The 18610-nt window shown below is 43.2% G+C and overlaps 4 protein-coding genes across 7 annotated transcripts; 2 read left to right on the forward strand and 2 right to left on the reverse strand.

Moving 5' to 3' along the window:
• Window positions 1-406: 406 nt before the first annotated feature.
• Window positions 407-7472, reverse strand: LOC108096724 (ubiquitin-conjugating enzyme E2 W). Of its 3 annotated transcripts, XM_017198566.2 has the most exons (6): window positions 7350-7472; window positions 7088-7215; window positions 1463-1554; window positions 1188-1290; window positions 896-1127; window positions 407-830 (listed from the first exon to the last, which is right to left on the reverse strand). In XM_017198566.2, the coding sequence occupies exons 2-6, from the start codon at window positions 7109-7111 to the stop codon at window positions 817-819; spliced, it is 465 nt and encodes a 154-aa protein (XP_017054055.1). In that variant the 5' UTR covers window positions 7112-7215; window positions 7350-7472; the 3' UTR covers window positions 407-816. The 3 variants fall into 3 exon arrangements, with proteins under 3 accessions (XP_017054055.1, XP_017054054.1, XP_017054053.1); XM_017198565.2 differs by lacking the exon at window positions 7350-7472 and having other exon boundaries at window positions 7088-7327; XM_017198564.2 differs by lacking the exons at window positions 7088-7215; window positions 7350-7472 and adding an exon at window positions 2182-2572.
• A 125-nt stretch (window positions 7473-7597) lies between these two features.
• Window positions 7598-9293, forward strand: LOC108096721 (D-aspartate oxidase). Its single transcript, XM_017198561.2, has 4 exons — window positions 7598-8209; window positions 8274-8397; window positions 8478-8623; window positions 8690-9293. Exons 1-4 carry the CDS (start codon window positions 8022-8024, stop codon window positions 9237-9239), a joined length of 1008 nt encoding a protein of 335 aa, XP_017054050.1. The 5' UTR covers window positions 7598-8021; the 3' UTR covers window positions 9240-9293.
• Window positions 9294-9828: 535 nt separating this feature from the next.
• Window positions 9829-18327, forward strand: LOC108096722 (ras-related protein Rab-3). 2 transcript variants are annotated; one of them, XM_017198562.2, is made up of 5 exons: window positions 9829-10456; window positions 14206-14455; window positions 15181-15299; window positions 15368-15539; window positions 15598-18327. In XM_017198562.2, the coding sequence occupies exons 2-5, from the start codon at window positions 14231-14233 to the stop codon at window positions 15742-15744; spliced, it is 663 nt and encodes a 220-aa protein (XP_017054051.1). In that variant the 5' UTR covers window positions 9829-10456; window positions 14206-14230; the 3' UTR covers window positions 15745-18327. The 2 variants fall into 2 exon arrangements, with proteins under 2 accessions (XP_017054051.1, XP_017054052.1); XM_017198563.2 differs by having other exon boundaries at window positions 14209-14455.
• On the reverse strand, window positions 11943-13947 carry LOC108096720. Its single transcript, XM_017198559.2, has 2 exons — window positions 12175-13947; window positions 11943-12116 (listed from the first exon to the last, which is right to left on the reverse strand). The coding sequence occupies exons 1-2, from the start codon at window positions 13747-13749 to the stop codon at window positions 11994-11996; spliced, it is 1698 nt and encodes a 565-aa protein (XP_017054048.1). The 5' UTR covers window positions 13750-13947; the 3' UTR covers window positions 11943-11993.
• Window positions 18328-18610: the final 283 nt, after the last annotated feature.

Consider the following 18610-nt stretch of genomic DNA (forward strand, 5'->3'; position numbering starts at 1 on the left):
TAAGAGGTAAATGTGTTCTGCGATCGGGCCACTGCGAGATTTTGGCCACAGATGGACTATCCTAGCCAAGTACACGAACGGGTTAACTTAACGATCTAGGGGCAATGGGGCATGGGGAAGATTACAGAGTGCTGGACTGGTGACAATGAGTGCGATGGGGGTATATGGCTGCTAATACATTTGAAATGTCATAAACTTAACTATGATATACATGAGTTTTTTTGCATCGCTTTTAAGTTGATAAAATATACACAATTTAAATAAACTGGGTTAGAGGCATAATATGTGGGTAGATCACGCTCCTCGGGCCGGATGCCTCGAGCGATGCTCGTGGAATGTGGAAGCAGCGGCTGGCGATAAGTGCCAGAACTATCAAACGTTCGGTCGGTTCGCATACGCCTATTAGTTAGATGGTAGCGTAACATTTAATTTAGACATAAATTTCGATCTTAACAATCTAATTAAAATGTTAACATTTAATAATAGTTTTTCGCACACGCCTTTTGTTGATTATACATAGCTATTATAATTAGATTGGTTGCATGCGCTATGATTGTTTGCCAAACACTACTGATAGGTTTCTCGTTGACTCGATTTGCTTTGCTTTGCTGCACATTGCGTTCACATCCGAGTGCACTTGGTTTGTCTGGCTTTTCTGCTCCACTCGCGATTGTACAGTGTTTGGCTGACGTCCCATAATTCACAAATATCTGGGGCCTTCTTCGCCGTGTCCTACTTTCGTATTGCTAATGGTGTTTTGTGGGTGGCTGCGCAAAGCAAACATCAGCAGGCAGTAGTCATAAATTGCACTTCTAACTAAACAGAATCGTCTGCAATAAACATTTAGAAGAGTAATAAGTATGTGCGCTCGTAGTGGAATATCACGCATACGCACCGTGGTACCACCATTTAGTCTTTTTGGGATTCTTATTGCAGGTCTTTACGTAGAGCGTGTTGTCCGGCGGACGCTTCTTCTCGCGGCAACTGCTCAACATGGAGGCTATGCTAAGGCACACGGATTGCACCGACAGCGCCGGCGACCAGTCCTCGGTCAGAATGGATAGGCAGATGTGTCCATTGCTGTAGACATGTGGATGCACGGGTATATTGCTGCCGATGAAGGTCACCTGGCGAAGGAGAGAAAAATGGTTAAGCTCACCTTCATCATCCCTTTGTTTAATTATTACCTCTGGCGAATCGAAGGGATATTTATTGTTGAATTTGAACAGCAGCTGGAAGTCCTCGCCCTCGTAAAGCGTGCCCTCGAAACCTTTAATGTTTATTTTCCATCTGTAAGCCGAAAGAAAAGAGTTATGAGTGCCAGCCTCCAACAATTACGGGCTTTGTTTTCGGAGCAAGTTGCTGAATTAAGCTTATTTTTATTTTTGCATTTTGTGCTTGAATTAAACCAGTTTCAGTTTTCGCTGAACTTGGCCCACTCTGCTCCGTAGTCAGTACTTACTCGGATAAATTTTGCTGTACGCTTTCGGTGTCAACGGTAACGCCCGGCGGCGGCTCCTTGATCAAGGACATCAGCTCTTTGTGCAGGCGGCGCTGTAGGGTGAAAATAAAAAAAGGAGACATGAATTAGTAAATGACTCGGCCATTTATTGGTCTATCTTATCGCAGAGCCCACCTACAGCTGGGCCTACTTCTACTTAAGAGTTCTAAATACGTATTTTTTCCGCCCATCTTATCTGTGCGCCATTTCTTCTGCGGCTTACAACTGCCAATATACTCTATGCGCCGTACTATATACATAATACACACATATATGGCGCAACGCACGATAAGATAAAAACAAATGTCACTGAAATTTATAGAACAGTCGATTGTTTTTCCGTCTTTCGGCGCTCTCTTATCGAGTGATTCCCACTTGCAGGGCCATTTTCGAGACCATAAACAAGTTCGAACGTACAAAGTCAATTCCGCCATTCTGCCACACAATTGAGCTGCTGATAGACGGTTTGATCGATAAGGACAGTAATTTGCAGAAGCAGGAACAAAAAGCAAATCTAAGAAAACACTCGAAAAAAGGAGAACTGAATAACACAGATTTCTTGAGGCTCAAAATGCTACACACCCATGACGCAATAGCAACACAATATATTTTCGAACAGCCGTTCGAACGCGATATGTGGCCAAAGTTCAGGTTTTATCTCTCGAATTGGATATACTTGCCTCCCATCGTGAGTTGTCCAGCTGCAGCGGCTTACCGCATTTGGAGACCGGCGGTGTTTTTGGTTCTTTGGGTTCGGTTATGATCTCCGACTTGGGTATTTTGTCTTTTGGCTTCTTGAATAGCTTCAGCATTTTGTATTCTTTGTTCTCACAGTTGTTCACCAAACCGAATGCTAGTTCTGTCACTTGGTTCACTTCTCAGTATATTTCACAGATTTTTCCCGAGTTGCTAGACGACTAAATTGTCAATTATGTGTGTTAGTTATTTCTACACTTCAATATGCCAGCGCTTTTCCCAGGAGACGAGAGTGGGCGAGGGGCGTGGCGGTCATTTTATTCGCGAAACCGATTCTTGTCGACCAACTGCGGCAACGTTCGTGGGACGACTGCAGGAAAGCGCCGAGAAATTGTGGGAGAGACTGCAGGGCGAGTCGAGTGACGAAGCCCGACGCTTGCGACGTGTTTCTGTGTGCGTAGCCGTCGTCGCATTCGGCACCTCACCAACAAACCAACCCGCCTCCAACCCGCTCCCACCCGATCTATATAGCTTTTTTCACTATCAAAAATGAGAATTCGCAAGTGCAGCAAAACGGCCCAAACTAGTTTGTTAGCCTCAACAACTTGCCTGCACAGCTGGTTTGGGCTTAAGCTTCGTTTTCGATTCGGGTTGGGATCGAGTCTCCCAGATCACGAGATGGTGGCTCTCGGACCCCGCCACCCGCCACCCGCAAAAGTTATTGGCAAAAACCCTTATCGGAGCACTGCCTGGCACGCAGCCATTACCTGATAAGCTCACGATTAGATTACAGCGATAGGCATGCCGATAAGCAAATCTATATACAAACACTGAGAGTAAAATCTCTATGAAAAGGATTCTGGGTTCTGCAGAACAGAAAATTTAAAGCAAGGATTTTACAAACATAGATATATTTAGAAAACTTCAAGTTAAGTTTTTTTTTCCTTTTTATATCGACAGTTTTTTGTTGGGTGTTTCTCTTCATTTGTTTATTATTCAGACTTTGGAGTAGTATTTATTCAACTGTGTCCAAAAGTTTTCAAAACGTTTTAGGAATTTTATTGAAACTAAAGTTTTGTAAAAAGTTCTTAATTACGTATATTTATAATATATTATCGTGCCGTTTTTATTGTTGCTGTTTTAGAAGGTTGTAAAAGGTTTAACCACATTTTCCTCAGTGCAAACACTCAAACAAAAGGGAAACAAGTGTTCAAGATAGGGGCATACGTCAATGGGGCATGCATTTCAATTGATGGAAGATCTCATTCTTCAGCTTTTTGCATTGAAATGAAGACGAGCGGCTGCTCGTGATTAAAGCCAATCAAGCAGCGCCCTAGAAGATGATCGATTATATAAGTTAAACACTGGTTTACAGTAGAACGGGTTCTTAATGAAGCGACAGATCGACAACCACTTAGCACAGCCAATTAAAGTGGTCCCATAAAATCGGTTAGTTCCGCGCCCAGATAGCAAAATGCGTGTTGGACCCCAAAGGCCCCCAAATGCGAAATGCGAAATGCTCAGCATTGAAGTGGGCCAGACCAATAAGCACGCGTCTCACTCTGCGGGTGTTACTTTCGTTTATTTTAGACTCAATCAAATCTAGAGAGCAAAACAAAAGCTGCTTGAATCACCCCGAAATAAATAAATAAAATGCAACCGAATGCCAAAGTCTAGGAAAAGAATACTGTCGGGGAAATTTTATAAGCTGGCTGGTTAGCGCGGAAACAAAAAACAAAACAACAGCAAAAGAATGGACTCGAAAAATTCTTCGGCAATAAAAGCCAAGCAGAGTGTAAACAAATAAACCAGCGACTACCAGACTTTGGGAGCGGCGAAAGGGGGGCGTCTGTTTTTTATTTATTTCTTATTTTTGCAGAATATTTTTTGGGTAAACAAAATGGCTGATGAATAAAGCGTGCCATAGCCGAAATCTTTGTGGCTGATAAACGTTTTGGCAGCTGATAAAACCGCAAAATTTCGAGGTAAGAAAGAGGGTGAAGGACGATTAGCGTGGAAATAAACATTTGGGATGTGGGTGGCAATGGGAGATGGGGAAACTAAATTGAAATGAAATGGGGGCGGGCATGAGTCACGCCCCTCGGAAACATTTTGGAAATCGCCACCAAATCACAGGCCAACCTTGGGCTGTGAATCACAACACGCCCGGGCCAAAATAAACAAACCCAAGCCAGGCCAGCACTCTCGCCAAATTATGCAACTGGGAGGCCCAACGGCCCGGCCCCAAAGCCATATAAAGCGATTTCCTGTACCGGAGAAATGCTAAGCGCATTACATTTAGGGAGAAAGCGGAAGAGCCGAGGGGCGGGGATTGATTATACAGTCGCTGCAACCTTAAACTTGGCAAACGAGCCGCCTGCCCTTCGCTGGCGGTCGATAAATCATCACCTACGTCACTATTGTGCACTCGTGACGTCAGAGATCGTGCTTTTGGGGCGTTATTAATAAACGAAAACCTGATGCGCCAGTTTTGGCTTTTTCATCTTTTGTCGAAGAGAGCGGCAATCGACGTGTGTCACGTTCGCGGCGGATGAGCAACAAGTTCTAGACCGCTTCTAGAGCATCTCCTTCGGCAGATTGCCGCTGATACCAAAGCATATAGCTCTATAGAAATCTTGGAAACGTAAACCATCGAAACGAGGACGTGTCGTTGGGAAAGACATGTGAAAGAGGCGTGCAATTACAACAAGCGAGTCATGTTGCTGAGAGGAAAGACAACGGCGATCGCAGTAATTATATTAAAATTAATTGAAATGTATCGCAATTTGCAAGTGCTTTATACACAAAGGTGTTTCTCCGCTGTGATTAAGACGTTCTTTATTAAGGGGCTAGTGGAAAACAGCCGAGGAAAGTGGCACATCGCTTCAATCGCGATTAAATTGCGCAGGTATATTCCTATCTGATTAAGTCAAATGGTCAGCAATCACGTTTCGCAGGTCAGCGACTTCGGAAATCCTCCTATTTTATCTGCCTTACCAAGGGAATACTTTCAAACTGATTAATTGCTGTTCTGTTCTGTTATATATGGCTTTCGATACTGCCTTTTAAACTCCCCCATTACTCGCTTTTTGCTCCGGGGAGTGCTAATAAGGCAAATCACTTCCTTATTGCGATGCTTTGTTAGGGCTGATTTTCTTTGTTATCGGATCGCGAAATATGCCCATGCATATTTCATGATGCCAGATCGAATTGGAGGCTTGGTACTTCTTAATTTTCAAAAACAGTAGAGTTTCAGTAAATTTTAATGAAACGAAAGTCGAATTTAAAAACTAATTCAAAAGGATGAGGATAGTTTTGAAACACAGTTCACTTATTTTCTTTGTGCTAAAGATCTTATTAAATTTACAAACCAAAGATCTTAAAATGTGACGAATATATTTTAAGCAATAGAGGCTTGACTGTAGATTCCTGTGTTTCAAAACATTTTAAACTGGTTCTGTGGACTGGTCGCCGTAGATTTCTGTTTATTTATAGAGTCCTAATGCGTAACTAGCAGCTGGGAGCGCCGGCAAATTAAAATGCTGAGCGCGTGCCAAAAAATTTCGCAATTTGGGGGACGACAAGAGGATGCCTGGGAATAGCTGTCGGCCACCGGTGATCAATTGTTGGCTAATGGTTAACCTGCACAGTTTTAATTAAGATTATTTCGGTTTATGGTTTTCACGTCACGGAGAATTTGGCGGAGGCGCGTGCGAATTCGCGTGGCATCGAAAACTAAATGTGAGCTCCGTCTCACTGGCGACGAGCTGCTATTTTCGGCGGATGGGCGAGCGATCCGAGGCGTAAATATGAGAGTAAAATCTTGGGAGAAGTGATGTTGGTGATACACTTGGTTTCAGACATAGTAAAGTATCGTTATTAAAACTACCCGTCTTCTAAAAACCTATGCAAGGTTTATTTAAATTATTTTTCGATATGGTTCAGGGAAAATATTTACTTCTCGGCAAATTACAAAGTAACTAAAATTTGCAATGCAATTTACAGGTTTTATTTTTAACGATCTAAAAAACTATATATACGATATGTGTGTACGGCTTGGAAACACATATGTTTTACGTTGACATGAGGCAAATTTGTACGTATTCTAAAAATTTAGTGACTTACAGGGATTTTTCCAAAGCGAATTCTTAAATATTCATTAAAATATTAATTTTCAGCTTTGTTCAGCTGTTAACAAGTTCTGAGTCATTTGGTTGACATTTATATGTATTGTAGATTATGCCAATTTAAGGATATTCTTTACAAAAATCCCTCTATAGAGATAGACGCTATACAATAGCGTTGGTAAATGAATTTTTGTATTTGATAAACAATTTGCTAAAGTAGTGAAACTTGATCTGTACCTAGGCACTCCCATCTGAAGTTGGGAGCAGCATAGACACCGATGAGCTGGCCAGGATCGAAGGTCTTAGCCACAATGCAAGTGCATTGTTTACGTGGTATAAACAAGTATTCAGTCAAAGGGAATGTGCAATGGATGCCGTGTAAACATTTGTCCATTGGGAGACGGATGTCATTGGTGTGTTAGTGGGATAGTGGGTGGCACAAGCAGCGGATCGATTGCCGGGTTTGTAATTAGCGACCGGGGTCAGACGACCTCGAGCAGTTGAAACCAAGCAATTATATAATAAACGAAGCGGGGCTCAAGGAAGCTGGAATTGGCTTATCATCGCAGAGCGCTGCGTCACTTTTTCAGCTCAGAATCAAATAAAACGATAAGATGACGTTGAACCGTCTCAGTGGAAACTGAACATGATATTGCGGAAGGAAAACCTTCTGGTCTTGTAAACATTTGCCCAGATGTAACGCGGAACGGTCGCTACAATCTGCTATGTTTCGTAGCAATCTTAAGACCTCAAAAGAACTCACCTCGCTGGGCGACATTGAAGACATACTACTGGTCCTGGGGAAATCTGTTCTGACACTCCTGCCGCGTCCTGCTCCGAATGGTAGTTCTGGTTGATCGGCTCACTGGCTATTGTACGGTTTTCCTTATCCTGTTTGGCCGAAATCGTGGAATTCCTCCGTTTTATTAGTTTTATTAGGCAAATTGTTATTAGAAAAATAAATATCTGAGTGGACAGTGTGACCCTCGGGGCAGTGTTGGAAAATGCCGAAGCATCGTACGTACCAACTATGTACGAAACAAAAAATACCGCAATCAGCTGTTTAAAGGTGCTGGTATTTTTTGAGGAGATGCTTTTGGCAACGGTTAACAAAGAATTTGATTTGAACGGAAATTAACTGATAAAATAACTGAAAATTCAACTTGGCAGTATCGTTTGACAATTAAGTCTGAAAAATTTTTGGGAATATTGTTTTGAGCTGCACAAAAGCAGGTGATTGTAGGTGGTGTGTAAACAGCTGATTCAACACAGGCCTTTTGATGTACAGTGAATATTCATAAGAAAACCCCGAAAACCAATAACAATAAGCAGCTTCATAAAACTCTTATAATATAACAAGCAAAAATAAGGGTATGTAATAATTTCTGGGTCAATAAACACAATTTACCAAAAATTTTATTGTTGAATTACCTTGAAAAATTTTAAATTGCAAGCTGTAAACTCATCTTAGACATGGTACACTGTACACAACCATAATAAAAACAATGGAAGAGAGCGTTTATTGCACCTTTGATAGGGAGCAGTATAGTTTATCTCTGGGGGCGCGATGGTGAGCGGATTCAACCGGCTGATAAGCTGCAGCCGCTACAAGTTACTTTAAAATACATGGACTGCAAATCGCAGCTGTCAGTACCAAACTGACTTCCATTGGAATTGAATTAACAAGTCGATCCAGAATGCATTTCGGAGTCTTAGGTAGTGGCATTATCGGTCTTACGACCGCCTTGGAACTTCAAAAGGAGTTTCCCACTGCGCGTGTTTCCATCATTGCGGATCGTTTCAATGAGGATACGGTTAGCTATGTGGCAGCTGGAATCTTCCGACCGGGCACCAGTTTCATGGGCCCCACCCAGGAAATTACGCAGTGAGAATCTGATTTTCAGCTTGGCCTAATTAAACAATAATCAGTGGTCTACCTTCCCAAACAGACAATGGATGACGGATGCCTTCAATTACTGGGACGATCTTCGCCGCTCTAAGGAGGCTCCTTTGGCGGGAGTGTGCCAGTTGTCCGGCTATATCTACTCCCGCACCTCGCCCTCCATCGTACGGGTATGTTGCTGAGTGGGCCCTTATCAAAGGTTGTTATCTCAGTTAGTTTAATTCGATTAACTTTCTGTTTGTTGCTTTAGAACCATTTTATTGAGAAATTGCTGCCTGTCTATCGTCAAGCTACGGAGGAGGAACTGAAGCTATGTCACGGTGGATGGAAGTATGGATCCTTCTTCACCACCTGCCTCACTGAGAGCCGTCTTTTCCTGCCCTATGCCACCAAAAAGTAAATAGCTGGTCTGCTGTTCTGATTTTTACTCGCTTTGAATTCAAACGTTCTTTATTCCTTTAGATTCCTGGAGAACGGAGGTGAGGTGGTACGTCAGCATGTGAAGAACTTCTTCGAGGTGCCTAAGAGCTTTGACATACTGCTCAATTGCACTGGAATGGGAGCAAAAGAGTTGTGCAGTGATCAACACCTCGTGCCCATCCGAGGGCAGGTGCTCAAGGTGCGAGCTCCCTGGGTGAAGACAGCCTTCTATGGCGACTACGACACTTATGTCCTACCCGGATTTGAAACAGTCACTTTGGGAGGATGTCGCCAGTTCGACAGCTACAACACGGAGTGGTGCAAGTACGACAGCATGGCTATCCGGGAGAGGTGCTATGATCTTCTTCCCAGTCTCCGAAAGGCGGAGATCGTCCGGGAATGCGTTGGCTTACGTCCACATCGGTCGGTGGTGCGGGTGGAACCGGAGTTGATCACAAATCCGGAGGGCAGGCGGCTGAAGATCGTTCACAACTACGGACACGGTGGCTATGGCGTGACTACTGCTCCGGGAACTGCAAAATACGCAGTGAGCTTGGTGCGCGATCTGCTTGCTGGTAACAGCAAACTATAGGTAGTAAATTGATTGTTAATTGTTGGTCATTAAACTGTTTATGCTCAGAATCTATGAACTTTGATTTGATTTTGCTTTATAAACGGTTCCATAAAAAGAGAAAAGTATTCAAGGTTATAGACAAACGTGTGAAAACTAATTTAGAGGTTTCGATTTAAGTTTTATTAATAGTTAATAACTACTCAATCCACCGTTGACTAAATAAGTTTAATAAATTCAAAAATTTAAAAGCTTAAATGCGTAACAAACGTCTACAATTGAGCTGGAGAAAAAGTTTTTATAAAAACACAGGAAAGTTTAAATTAAACTTTATAACTAGGAGCAACAGGGAAATATAGTTTTTAAAAACAATGAAGTTTTAAAATAATGATATTTTTGTTCTAGCTGTAAAATCAATCAAATGTTTAATTTTGATTTTTTAGTAATTTAAGTTGCATGTGGCGCTCATATATGACTTCAAATTAACCATTTGGCCAGTCAGTGTTCGAAACACCTCCAGAAAATATAGTGCGCATGACCGGCGCATGAATGGAAAGCTCGTCCTGAATTCGCCGCGAAAGCTACGCCCACACACGGACAACCCAGGCACGGAGACCCATCGATTTTCAGCAGCAGGAAAAGCAGCAGGGAAATTGTGTGGGCAGCAGCAGCCAGTCAGCCAGCTAGTCAGTTAGTCAGCCAGGTTGAAACAGTTAAATTATGAAAACGTATACAAAACTGGTCTGTTTTCGCCGCATTTGTCAATTCGCCGCCTGAGAGCGAAGGAAAAATTGTGTGTCCTTTGGAGTCGACGTGTCGAAGTGAAAAGGTAAAACAGTTGCTGCGTCGCATTGCATCTGCTTCCTCCGCTGAATTATTGAGTAATTGAGCCACTGCAGCCAGCATTAATAAATCCTGGGCAGACGAAAGTAACGCGGCCGTGTGAATAATTTATTGGGTAGCCCGTAAACAAATCGACGGATCCATTGACGCGGAATCGCGACGTATGCCAGTCCAGTGCCAAGGCTGAGTCGAGTCCTTTTCCTTTTCCCCAGCGAAAGGAGCTCAAATTATCGATTTGTGTGTATGTGCGAGCAACAACACGGCGTACCACTCACCCACACGTCAACAACAGCAGGATATTCTTGTGGCAGAAGGATCTGTAACAAAAGCAGCAACTAAGCCAGCAGCAACATCTGCAGCAACAACAACAACAACCGCAACAACCTCAAGACAGCGTAAGTGCAATTGACAGATTAAGTATACGTCACGAGTGACCGAAAGTCGGGGACTGGGGGTGCTATTCATAGTCAAAATCACAGAATGTTTTGAATTAAATTTCTACCATGTCAGTTCCATATTGCGATATTGTCGATATTAACTGCGCAGTCATTTCCAAGTTTTTTTTAAACATTTTAAACTATGTATACAGATAAGGCGAGATTATTTATTTCGATAAATTGTAATATGAAGATAAGCTCAGTTGTTGTCCGAAATAGTTGGTTACTAATTTGAAGTACCTATTGAAATATGCGGGACATACATTATCTTGTTGACAGAAGATATGCGTTATTTTAATAACACTGTTACGGAAATTTCAATTTTGCTTAATTTTTCGTGTTGTAGAAAATTATACCAGAACCCAAACAATATAAGAAAATAATAGAATACGCATACATATGAAAACTTTGCTCGATATATTCTCATTTACTTACCACAAAAAATTGTAGCTTTCTTTCTCTGGCAACTGCATTAAAAGAATTGCCAAAGTATAGACTCAACTTGGGCTATTTTCGTTTGATACACACTCAATAGAAGTCATTAGAGCCAGCATTGAAGCAAGGTTTTGGCCAATATTGGGATTCTTATCAATAATTAAACTTGCCCGCAGCTGCTGTCCGCTGAACAGCTGCTTAATCATTGGAAATTTGAAACATGAAAGAGCAGTTAAGGGGGTGGGGGAAATGGGGGCCAGTCCATCGGCGGGGGATGAACAGCAGCCACCCCCACGCAGAGGGGAAACACAACAGAAAAAAATCGATAATTACACGCAGCCGAGCAGGTAAAAACATTTCCACACGCCGCCTCTGATAAGAGCTCCGTGTGCCAATTGACTCTCGAGCCTGTCTGCCGTCGGAGACCTCTGCTCCGCCCTTCCTCTTGGATTTGTTCCCCTCCAGGATATTTCTGGGCCTGAAGAGGCTTGACAGGAGCGGAGCCCGTCCTTTTGCCAGCAAAATCCTTGACGATGACGCGCGCACTCGGTCGTCGTTCCTCAAGTCGTTCATCAGCAATCTGACAGCATTTTGCCGCTGCGCAACTTTTGATTCGGCGTGATTCGGGGGGATGTGGTCCTGGGAAAACCAAGGATGAGCGGAAACGGAAGCAGGAGTTGACTATATACACAAATTATCGACACAATGTCGCTTGCTTGCATATGGAAAACAGCCCTCCAGCCAGCCAGCCAACCAACCAACCAAGCAAGCAAGCAGCCAACCATCAAGCCAACTAAGCAGCCATCCCGAATGGCAAACTGTAAGCCGAGTCTGTTGTCACTGTTGGCCATGCTAAGCCAAGGCTGAAAGTTTTCAAGGCCGCACAAGCCCACTTCCCTTTGAGTTTTCCCAGTGACGTGACAGGGATAATCAAGTGGGTCCTTTCGTTATGCCAACCCCTTTCCACCCTCCACCCGCCTCTTTATAAAGTCAAAGGGACTGGGGTCGGTTATGCTTCAGAAAATATAAACGCAACTTGTTTAATCCACGCGCACGCGATTCAATTGGTTCCCGGCACTCGGAGAGCAGCAGTTGGCCCCCAGTTGGCCTTGACCGGTGCTCCATGCTCTCCAACATGCTTCCCCTCCAATTCGGCGTGCAGCTTGGACCAGAATCCGAGTGTCTATGGGCATCCAGGATAGTTAGTAATGATATCCTCATTCAACCAGGTCGATGCATACCCCAATATTAACGCCATCGCCCATGCCGCAAACGGCATCGGCCTTGCAGCCATTTTGGGCAGTCATTCCCATCCCCATTCCCACTCCTCGGTTTTCCGGGACCATCAACTCCTCCGGCGCATCCAGCTGGAGGCCTATCTTTCCACCCAATGACTTGGACTCGGGGGAGCTGTTGAAGATCACAAGGCCAGGATTGCGAAGGGAACTCTGACTGGGCGAGTGCGAGGCTGAGGGGTCGATCATGGGTGGCTGCTCCTGCTCCCTCGGGGAGTCCTTGCGCATTAAGGTGGTCATGCAGATGCTGGTGTTGCTGCTACTAGTTATAATGGTAGTGGTATCGATGGTCTCCACCAACTGGCCCTCATCCTCGGAGGCTGCGATGGCTGCCGCTTCGCGTTCTCTTTCCCGCTCCCTCTGTCTCTGCATCTCCAGTTCCCGCTGCCGCTCCATCTGCAGTCGCTGCTCCTGCTCCAGACGCTCCTCCTCCTGCTCCTCCTGAGCCTGCTGCTGGCAGAGCTCCACATGGATGCGGGCCAACTGGGCGGCATCGTACGGACAGAAGCAATTGAGGTTCACCACCCGGTTGCCCATGTGCTGCACTGGCCTGCAGTTACGGGTTATGGGAGAAATCCCGTCCGGACCGAGGAGCAAGCGGAAGTGACGCAGCTGAAAGTCACTGATGGCCAGCGATTCGGGGAAGATGAACCACTCGGTGCCCTGGTAGCACGGAGGATGGGTCAGCGATCCGCCGTACGAGTAAAATCCGGTTCGGAATGGATACATCAGATAGGAAAGCGGAAATGGAGGAATCTGGACGCGCTTTCCTGGCTTTTGCACCAATCGCAAGTTCTGCACCAGCGGATCCAGGAACGGATTGTGGGCGGACAGCTCAAAGACATACCCGATCATTAAAAGGTCATAGCTACTGGTGCATTGCCTCGGGACTCCAGATCCCGCACGGTGCATCACCTGCATCTCCAGAGGGAACTTCCTGTGATTGATAGTGTGCTCGGATCCCTCGCTATTGCACCAGCCCCAGTGGAATCTCAGCTCCAGGAACGTGTAGCTGGCCAGCAGATCTGCTCCACTGATTGTCGGGGCATTTCCATGGAACTGGGCGCGGAGCACCAGCGTTTGGCCCGTGTTCTCCAGCTGGATGCTGGCGGGAAGATCATCGTAGTGGTTCCAGTTGAGCAACTCCCTAATGGCCAAACGCTGGATTTGGTTCTCATCGATGTTCACTGGACTCTGGAAGCAGGTTTCCTCTTCGATTCCCGATTTTTCCATCCAGGTGTGCGGACCATGGTCCATATCGTATCCATATCCCAAGGCAGGATACTTCGAGTATGAGCTGAAGATGCCTCCAAATCGCAGGGGCAATCTCATCCAAAGGGTCATGCGTTGGTAGGCCTCCTTGAGCGACTCCTGATCCGCGTGGTAGATTATCCCAGCCAATAGGCACAATCCCGTGGTCATTAGGGGATGCTGAATCATTTGTCCCAAGACCTGACCAACTATCAGGGAAATCAACTGCACAATCAGACCCAAAACCGTTCCCAATGTGGTGTCAAACATTTTTCGGCTGGCAGATCCGGATTTACATCGAGTGCAACAATTGCGGGGAAAAAGAAAGAATTTGCAAACACAGAAAAGTTCCAAACAAAAAACTCGAAACACAAAACTTTCCTCTCCCTTTAGTTTTTAAGTAATTTTTCAGTTGCTTTTGAGTCGTAGGTCTATGACTGTTCCTTAGGGAAATGTGTTTATGTGAATGAGTTCTTGAGGGTTCTACTGTCTTATAAACCAGGTGACAGATAAGCTTGGACTGCATTGATCGGTCGTTATTTAAACTATAGGAATTAAAACTACGCACTAAACGAACTAAAAAGGGTCACTACATTTTATATTTCTTGAATGGAGTACGGTTTATTTATATAGTTTTTATATAACTAAAGAATACAATAGATGATATATTTGTAAACAAACTTAATAGAACAGAAATAAATTGATGGCATGATGCACTCTTTCCAGCAGAAAACCCCTCTAAACAGACATAATGGCCAGTGGCGGGGACCCCAAGTGGCAGAAGGATGCCGCCGACCAGAACTTCGACTACATGTTCAAGCTGCTCATCATCGGCAACTCCAGCGTGGGCAAGACCAGCTTCCTCTTCCGCTACGCGGACGATAGCTTCACATCCGCCTTCGTTTCCACGGTGGGCATCGACTTCAAGGTGAAGACGGTCTTTCGGCACGACAAGCGTGTTAAGCTCCAGATCTGGGTGAGTATATATGGGTTACGCATTCGGGTCGCACAATGTGCTGCCTACTTTTATGGGCACTTAGGATGTGCACAACTTGTTTGACCTCGATTAGTTTTGTGGGGGCGAATGAATCATCCGGGCGAGAGCATTAAACCGGAAAGCTGAGACATTGATTTATTGATTGGGCATCATAATGGCAGAAGACGCAGGTGAGCGTCCTCTCGAGAGTCCTTGTGGCTCGAGTGGGGTCCGGATGGCAGACTTGTTTTCAGTAATCAATTAAGAAAATAGAATCAATTAAGAGAACACACCAGAGACCATTTGTGAATTAACTCATTAAGCTTTTTATGGGTTATTCATTAAAAGGCTGAAACTAAACCTGTTAATCTCTGTCCGCTAATAATCTATGGGACCGGCTTTTTATTCTTAACGTTTGCAGATTATAATGTGTAGTAGTAAACTTATTGATATCGAGCTAAAACCCATTTTTCTTTTTAATGAATAATATTCTTAGAATATATATTTTTAGTAAGTGCAAATAAAAACTCTTGACCTTGACATTGTACAAATTTATTCAGCGATATAGACAAACCTTTTAGCTTCTAAAGATTTTATTCTGTATAGCCTGTATACTTTAAAATCTAAAGACGTTTTGCAAAAAAGTAGAAATTCGTACCGAAAAGGAAGGAATTTTTTTTCCCAGAATATAAATGTTCTTATTCATTTGTGTTCTTCATTTTTAGGACACGGCTGGACAAGAGAGGTACCGCACCATCACCACAGCCTATTATCGTGGAGCGATGGGCTTCATCCTGATGTACGATGTTACTAACGAGGACAGCTTCAATTCGGTGCAGGATTGGTGAGTGTTTTTATATAATTTAATGCAGAATATCCCCTTCTAACTCTTCCTACTATTTCCCACAAAAGGGTGACACAGATTAAAACCTATTCGTGGGACAATGCCCAGGTGATTCTGGTGGGCAACAAGTGCGACATGGAGGACCAGCGCGTCATAAGCTTTGAACGTGGCCGCCAGTTGGCTGATCAATTGGGAGTGGAATTCTTCGAGACGTCCGCCAAGGAGAACGTGAACGTCAAGGTGAGTAGGGACTAAAGGAATATTAGTATATTACCAAATAAAAATCAACCGATTCCAGGCTGTATTCGAGCGCTTGGTGGATATCATCTGTGACAAGATGTCGGAGAGTCTGGACGCGGATCCGACGTTAGTGGGCGGTGGCCAGAAGGGCCAGAGGCTGACGGATCAGCCGCAGGGCACGCCCAATGCCAACTGCAACTGTTAGAGGACCTGCGGGAGGATTGGAGGACAGGAGGATCCTGCAGCACCACTACAACAACAAACCACATCCGTAACAACCATAGAACAACAGAATTTGAAACTAGCTAATTAGTCAGCATTAAACAGGGGATTGCAGCTAATCCTTCAGTAAGCCGACGACGACGGTTCGGATACCGACGAAACGATAACGATAATGATATAGGCGTGCATCTCCTTTTCGGGGGCGTGGCACTGTGTTTGTATCGATATGTGTATGTATATCCTTTGCGTTCGCTCGCCTCAGTGTAAATGTCAAATGTTATTTAATCCGATGTTTGAATTGTAATTTGTAATTGGTAATTGATAATTGGTAATTTGTAACTTGTAATTTAATCGGCTGGCCGCAGCGTGGAACCATTTGTTGAGTGTGTGAATTGAGTTGAGTTTATATTCGAATTGAGCGATCGCGATTTACTATAAGTCGAGATCGGCAAATTGAAAAAGAGCAAAGAATTTAACGAAAGTCCGATTTGACGGTGATTCGGCACTAATTAAGCATGCACCCCGAGTGCTGATTAAAGTCATTTGATTTGTGAGGTCAGTCAGCACGAGTATTTCGAACCGTTCTCCACATCCACATGTATATACGCTGGCTAAACTGTACAGTTTGAGATGCTTGACGAAACGCACAAAGCTAGCGAATCGGTGAAATCGAACATACAACTAACTATAGCAACACTGTCTCCATACACCCCCTACCCCTTACACCCATGTATATGTATGGATACACACTCACACACACACCAAACAAGAGAAGAGCACTGAACACACACACCGATAGACACAACACAGACCGGAAACGGATATAGTTAAAACCCGTGAATCGAAAATCCCTGGCTTGGAGCATTCTAGCAAACACAAACAAACCGGCTGATTGGTAAGCCGTTATTATTAAATATTATGATTATTATTATTATGTACGTATGTATTTATGTAGTGAAATGGAAAATTTTAATGTGTTGCAAATGATAAAAGAAATATATACATACATCAAATATACATGTATCGCATAGAGTACTAAACCGAAACCTAAACCAGACCCGAAAGTACGTAGAGGTAAATGCAGTTTTCTGTTACCCGGAAACCCTATCGAACACCTTCCGAGGGCCAGAGTGACAATAACCCGCAGGAGACCAGGACCACTGAGATCCCCTCCCCCTCGAGGTCAGGCAACCGAAGTTGATTTTCCCCCAACACCTCACCGCCCACTTTTCCTTTTTTGGTTTGATTTCCCATTCGAGACTGTTGCGAACTGAATCCGGACTGCGACTTACTTGAACCCACCGAGCCAGCTGAGAGATCGGTGCATTTAATTTGCCAGCCCTCCCTCCCGAAAACCCAATATCCAAACACCCCCTTTTATATGCACACACACACACAAACACACATACTACCCACTTTTCTACCTGTATACTATATAGTATATGCTATACAAGGCTTTCCTTTGTTAACGCTTTAATGACACAACAACAAACCGCTGCCGTGACTAAATTTGAACGAAGATTTTAGGCGGGGACAAGGACTTTGACTTTGGGGGCTAAAACTGCTGAATCTGAATATGTAACTGAATATATATATATGTATATATATATATATATATATATATGTATTTGCCAATGCTCGTTAATGTTAAATATGTGTACAAGCAGAGTTTCACTTGAATTACGATTAAATTAAAGGCATATCGCTGTATTATAAATACCCAAATTGGAGACAACACGAGAAACGTAAAACCGAGAACCCGCACCCAGGAAAATGCCAGGAAAATCCACACGAATTGCACAACGAGTTGCTAAGTGCCAGAGAAGAGAAGAGGGGAAGGGAGCTGGGATATAGAAAGAAAAGATAATGGAGATGATTCTATACGAAAATGCCTTAAGTCAGCGACGCTCTTCGCTGATTGGTCTTTTTGGCGTTCGAACTGTTTTGTAAAATAATTAATCATACAACTTGCATAACCACTCCTTCAAGTATTTGTCTTTGTATTCGTGTGTGGATTCGCTTTTAGTCAAGCCCTAATTAAATAATCCAACCCAATTGAACTAAACCGAACTAAACTAAAGCTACAACTAAAACTAAACCGGAGTAAAATCAAAGCAAATAACACAGAGGTAAAGGAGAAACAATTGTTAATGAATTCGTGCATAGGCATAACGCAAACATTTTTGCGCTACATTGTTGTCATTTAAACCAATACTTAGCATATTGATTATTGCATTGTGTACTCAGCTAAACCAAATATTTGTAAACCCTATGAACACAATTCAAGCTCCAAACACAATGGCATTATTTGTATTCCATTTAAATTGCAACAAGAATAACCCAACTAGGAAATGTATACAAGAATGTCAAAATAAAATAATTCAATATATTATTCAATGATGGTTTTTAAACACTAACACTAACACATCTGCATACCCGTACTTATGAGGATACTAACATAGATATACAGATACACACATATATACATAATATACACATAATGGTATTGAAATTATTGTATTCCCATAATAAAATATATGCAAAAGGTGTATGGTAAAACAAAGTATCAACTTTATTTTCTTTAAATGGCGGATGGTCCTAACAAAAAAATGGTAATAAATTTCAAGTTTGTTTTATCCCATTTGGCGCGGATATAATAAAATAAAAGCACATCTTAACGAGACATAAATATCCACAATTTCTGATATCCATTTTTTGTCGGTTATAACAAATATAACTTTTGTTAATTTTAATAATCCAGCAGAAGCTGGACTTTAATAAATGAAGATAAACTGTGCGACGAGAATAATTAATTCTGACAAGCTTTTTAATAATTAAAAACCCTAAAA

The sequence above is a fragment of the Drosophila ficusphila genome, unplaced genomic scaffold (genome assembly GCF_018152265.1).
Source record: "Drosophila ficusphila isolate 14025-0441.05 unplaced genomic scaffold, ASM1815226v1 contig_414, whole genome shotgun sequence".
In the NCBI taxonomy this organism is placed as follows: domain Eukaryota; kingdom Metazoa; phylum Arthropoda; class Insecta; order Diptera; family Drosophilidae; genus Drosophila; species Drosophila ficusphila.

Excerpts from the sequence above, each read along its gene's own strand:
- LOC108096720 (XM_017198559.2), bottom strand. The coding sequence starts at position 13,749 with ATGTTTGACACCACATTGGGAACGGTTTTGGGTCTGATTGTGCAGTTG. Across the intron at positions 12,117-12,174 it reads GCGATGGCGTTAATATTGGG|ACACTCGGATTCTGGTCCAA; the intron begins GTATGCATCGAC and ends GGATGCCCATAG.
- LOC108096722 (XM_017198562.2), top strand. The coding sequence starts at position 14,231 with ATGGCCAGTGGCGGGGACCCCAAGTGGCAGAAGGATGCCGCCGACCAG. Across the intron at positions 15,300-15,367 it reads TTCAATTCGGTGCAGGATTG|GGTGACACAGATTAAAACCT; the intron begins GTGAGTGTTTTT and ends TTCCCACAAAAG. Across the intron at positions 15,540-15,597 it reads AGGAGAACGTGAACGTCAAG|GCTGTATTCGAGCGCTTGGT; the intron begins GTGAGTAGGGAC and ends AACCGATTCCAG.
- LOC108096724 (XM_017198564.2), bottom strand. The coding sequence starts at position 2,313 with ATGCTGAAGCTATTCAAGAAGCCAAAAGACAAAATACCCAAGTCGGAG. Across the intron at positions 1,555-2,181 it reads TGGACAACTCACGATGGGAG|CGCCGCCTGCACAAAGAGCT; the intron begins GCAAGTATATCC and ends TTCACCCTACAG. Across the intron at positions 1,291-1,462 it reads GTACAGCAAAATTTATCCGA|ATGGAAAATAAACATTAAAG; the intron begins GTAAGTACTGAC and ends TTCGGCTTACAG.
- LOC108096721 (XM_017198561.2), top strand. The coding sequence starts at position 8,022 with ATGCATTTCGGAGTCTTAGGTAGTGGCATTATCGGTCTTACGACCGCC. Across the intron at positions 8,210-8,273 it reads CCCACCCAGGAAATTACGCA|ACAATGGATGACGGATGCCT; the intron begins GTGAGAATCTGA and ends CTTCCCAAACAG. Across the intron at positions 8,624-8,689 it reads CTGCCCTATGCCACCAAAAA|ATTCCTGGAGAACGGAGGTG; the intron begins GTAAATAGCTGG and ends TTATTCCTTTAG.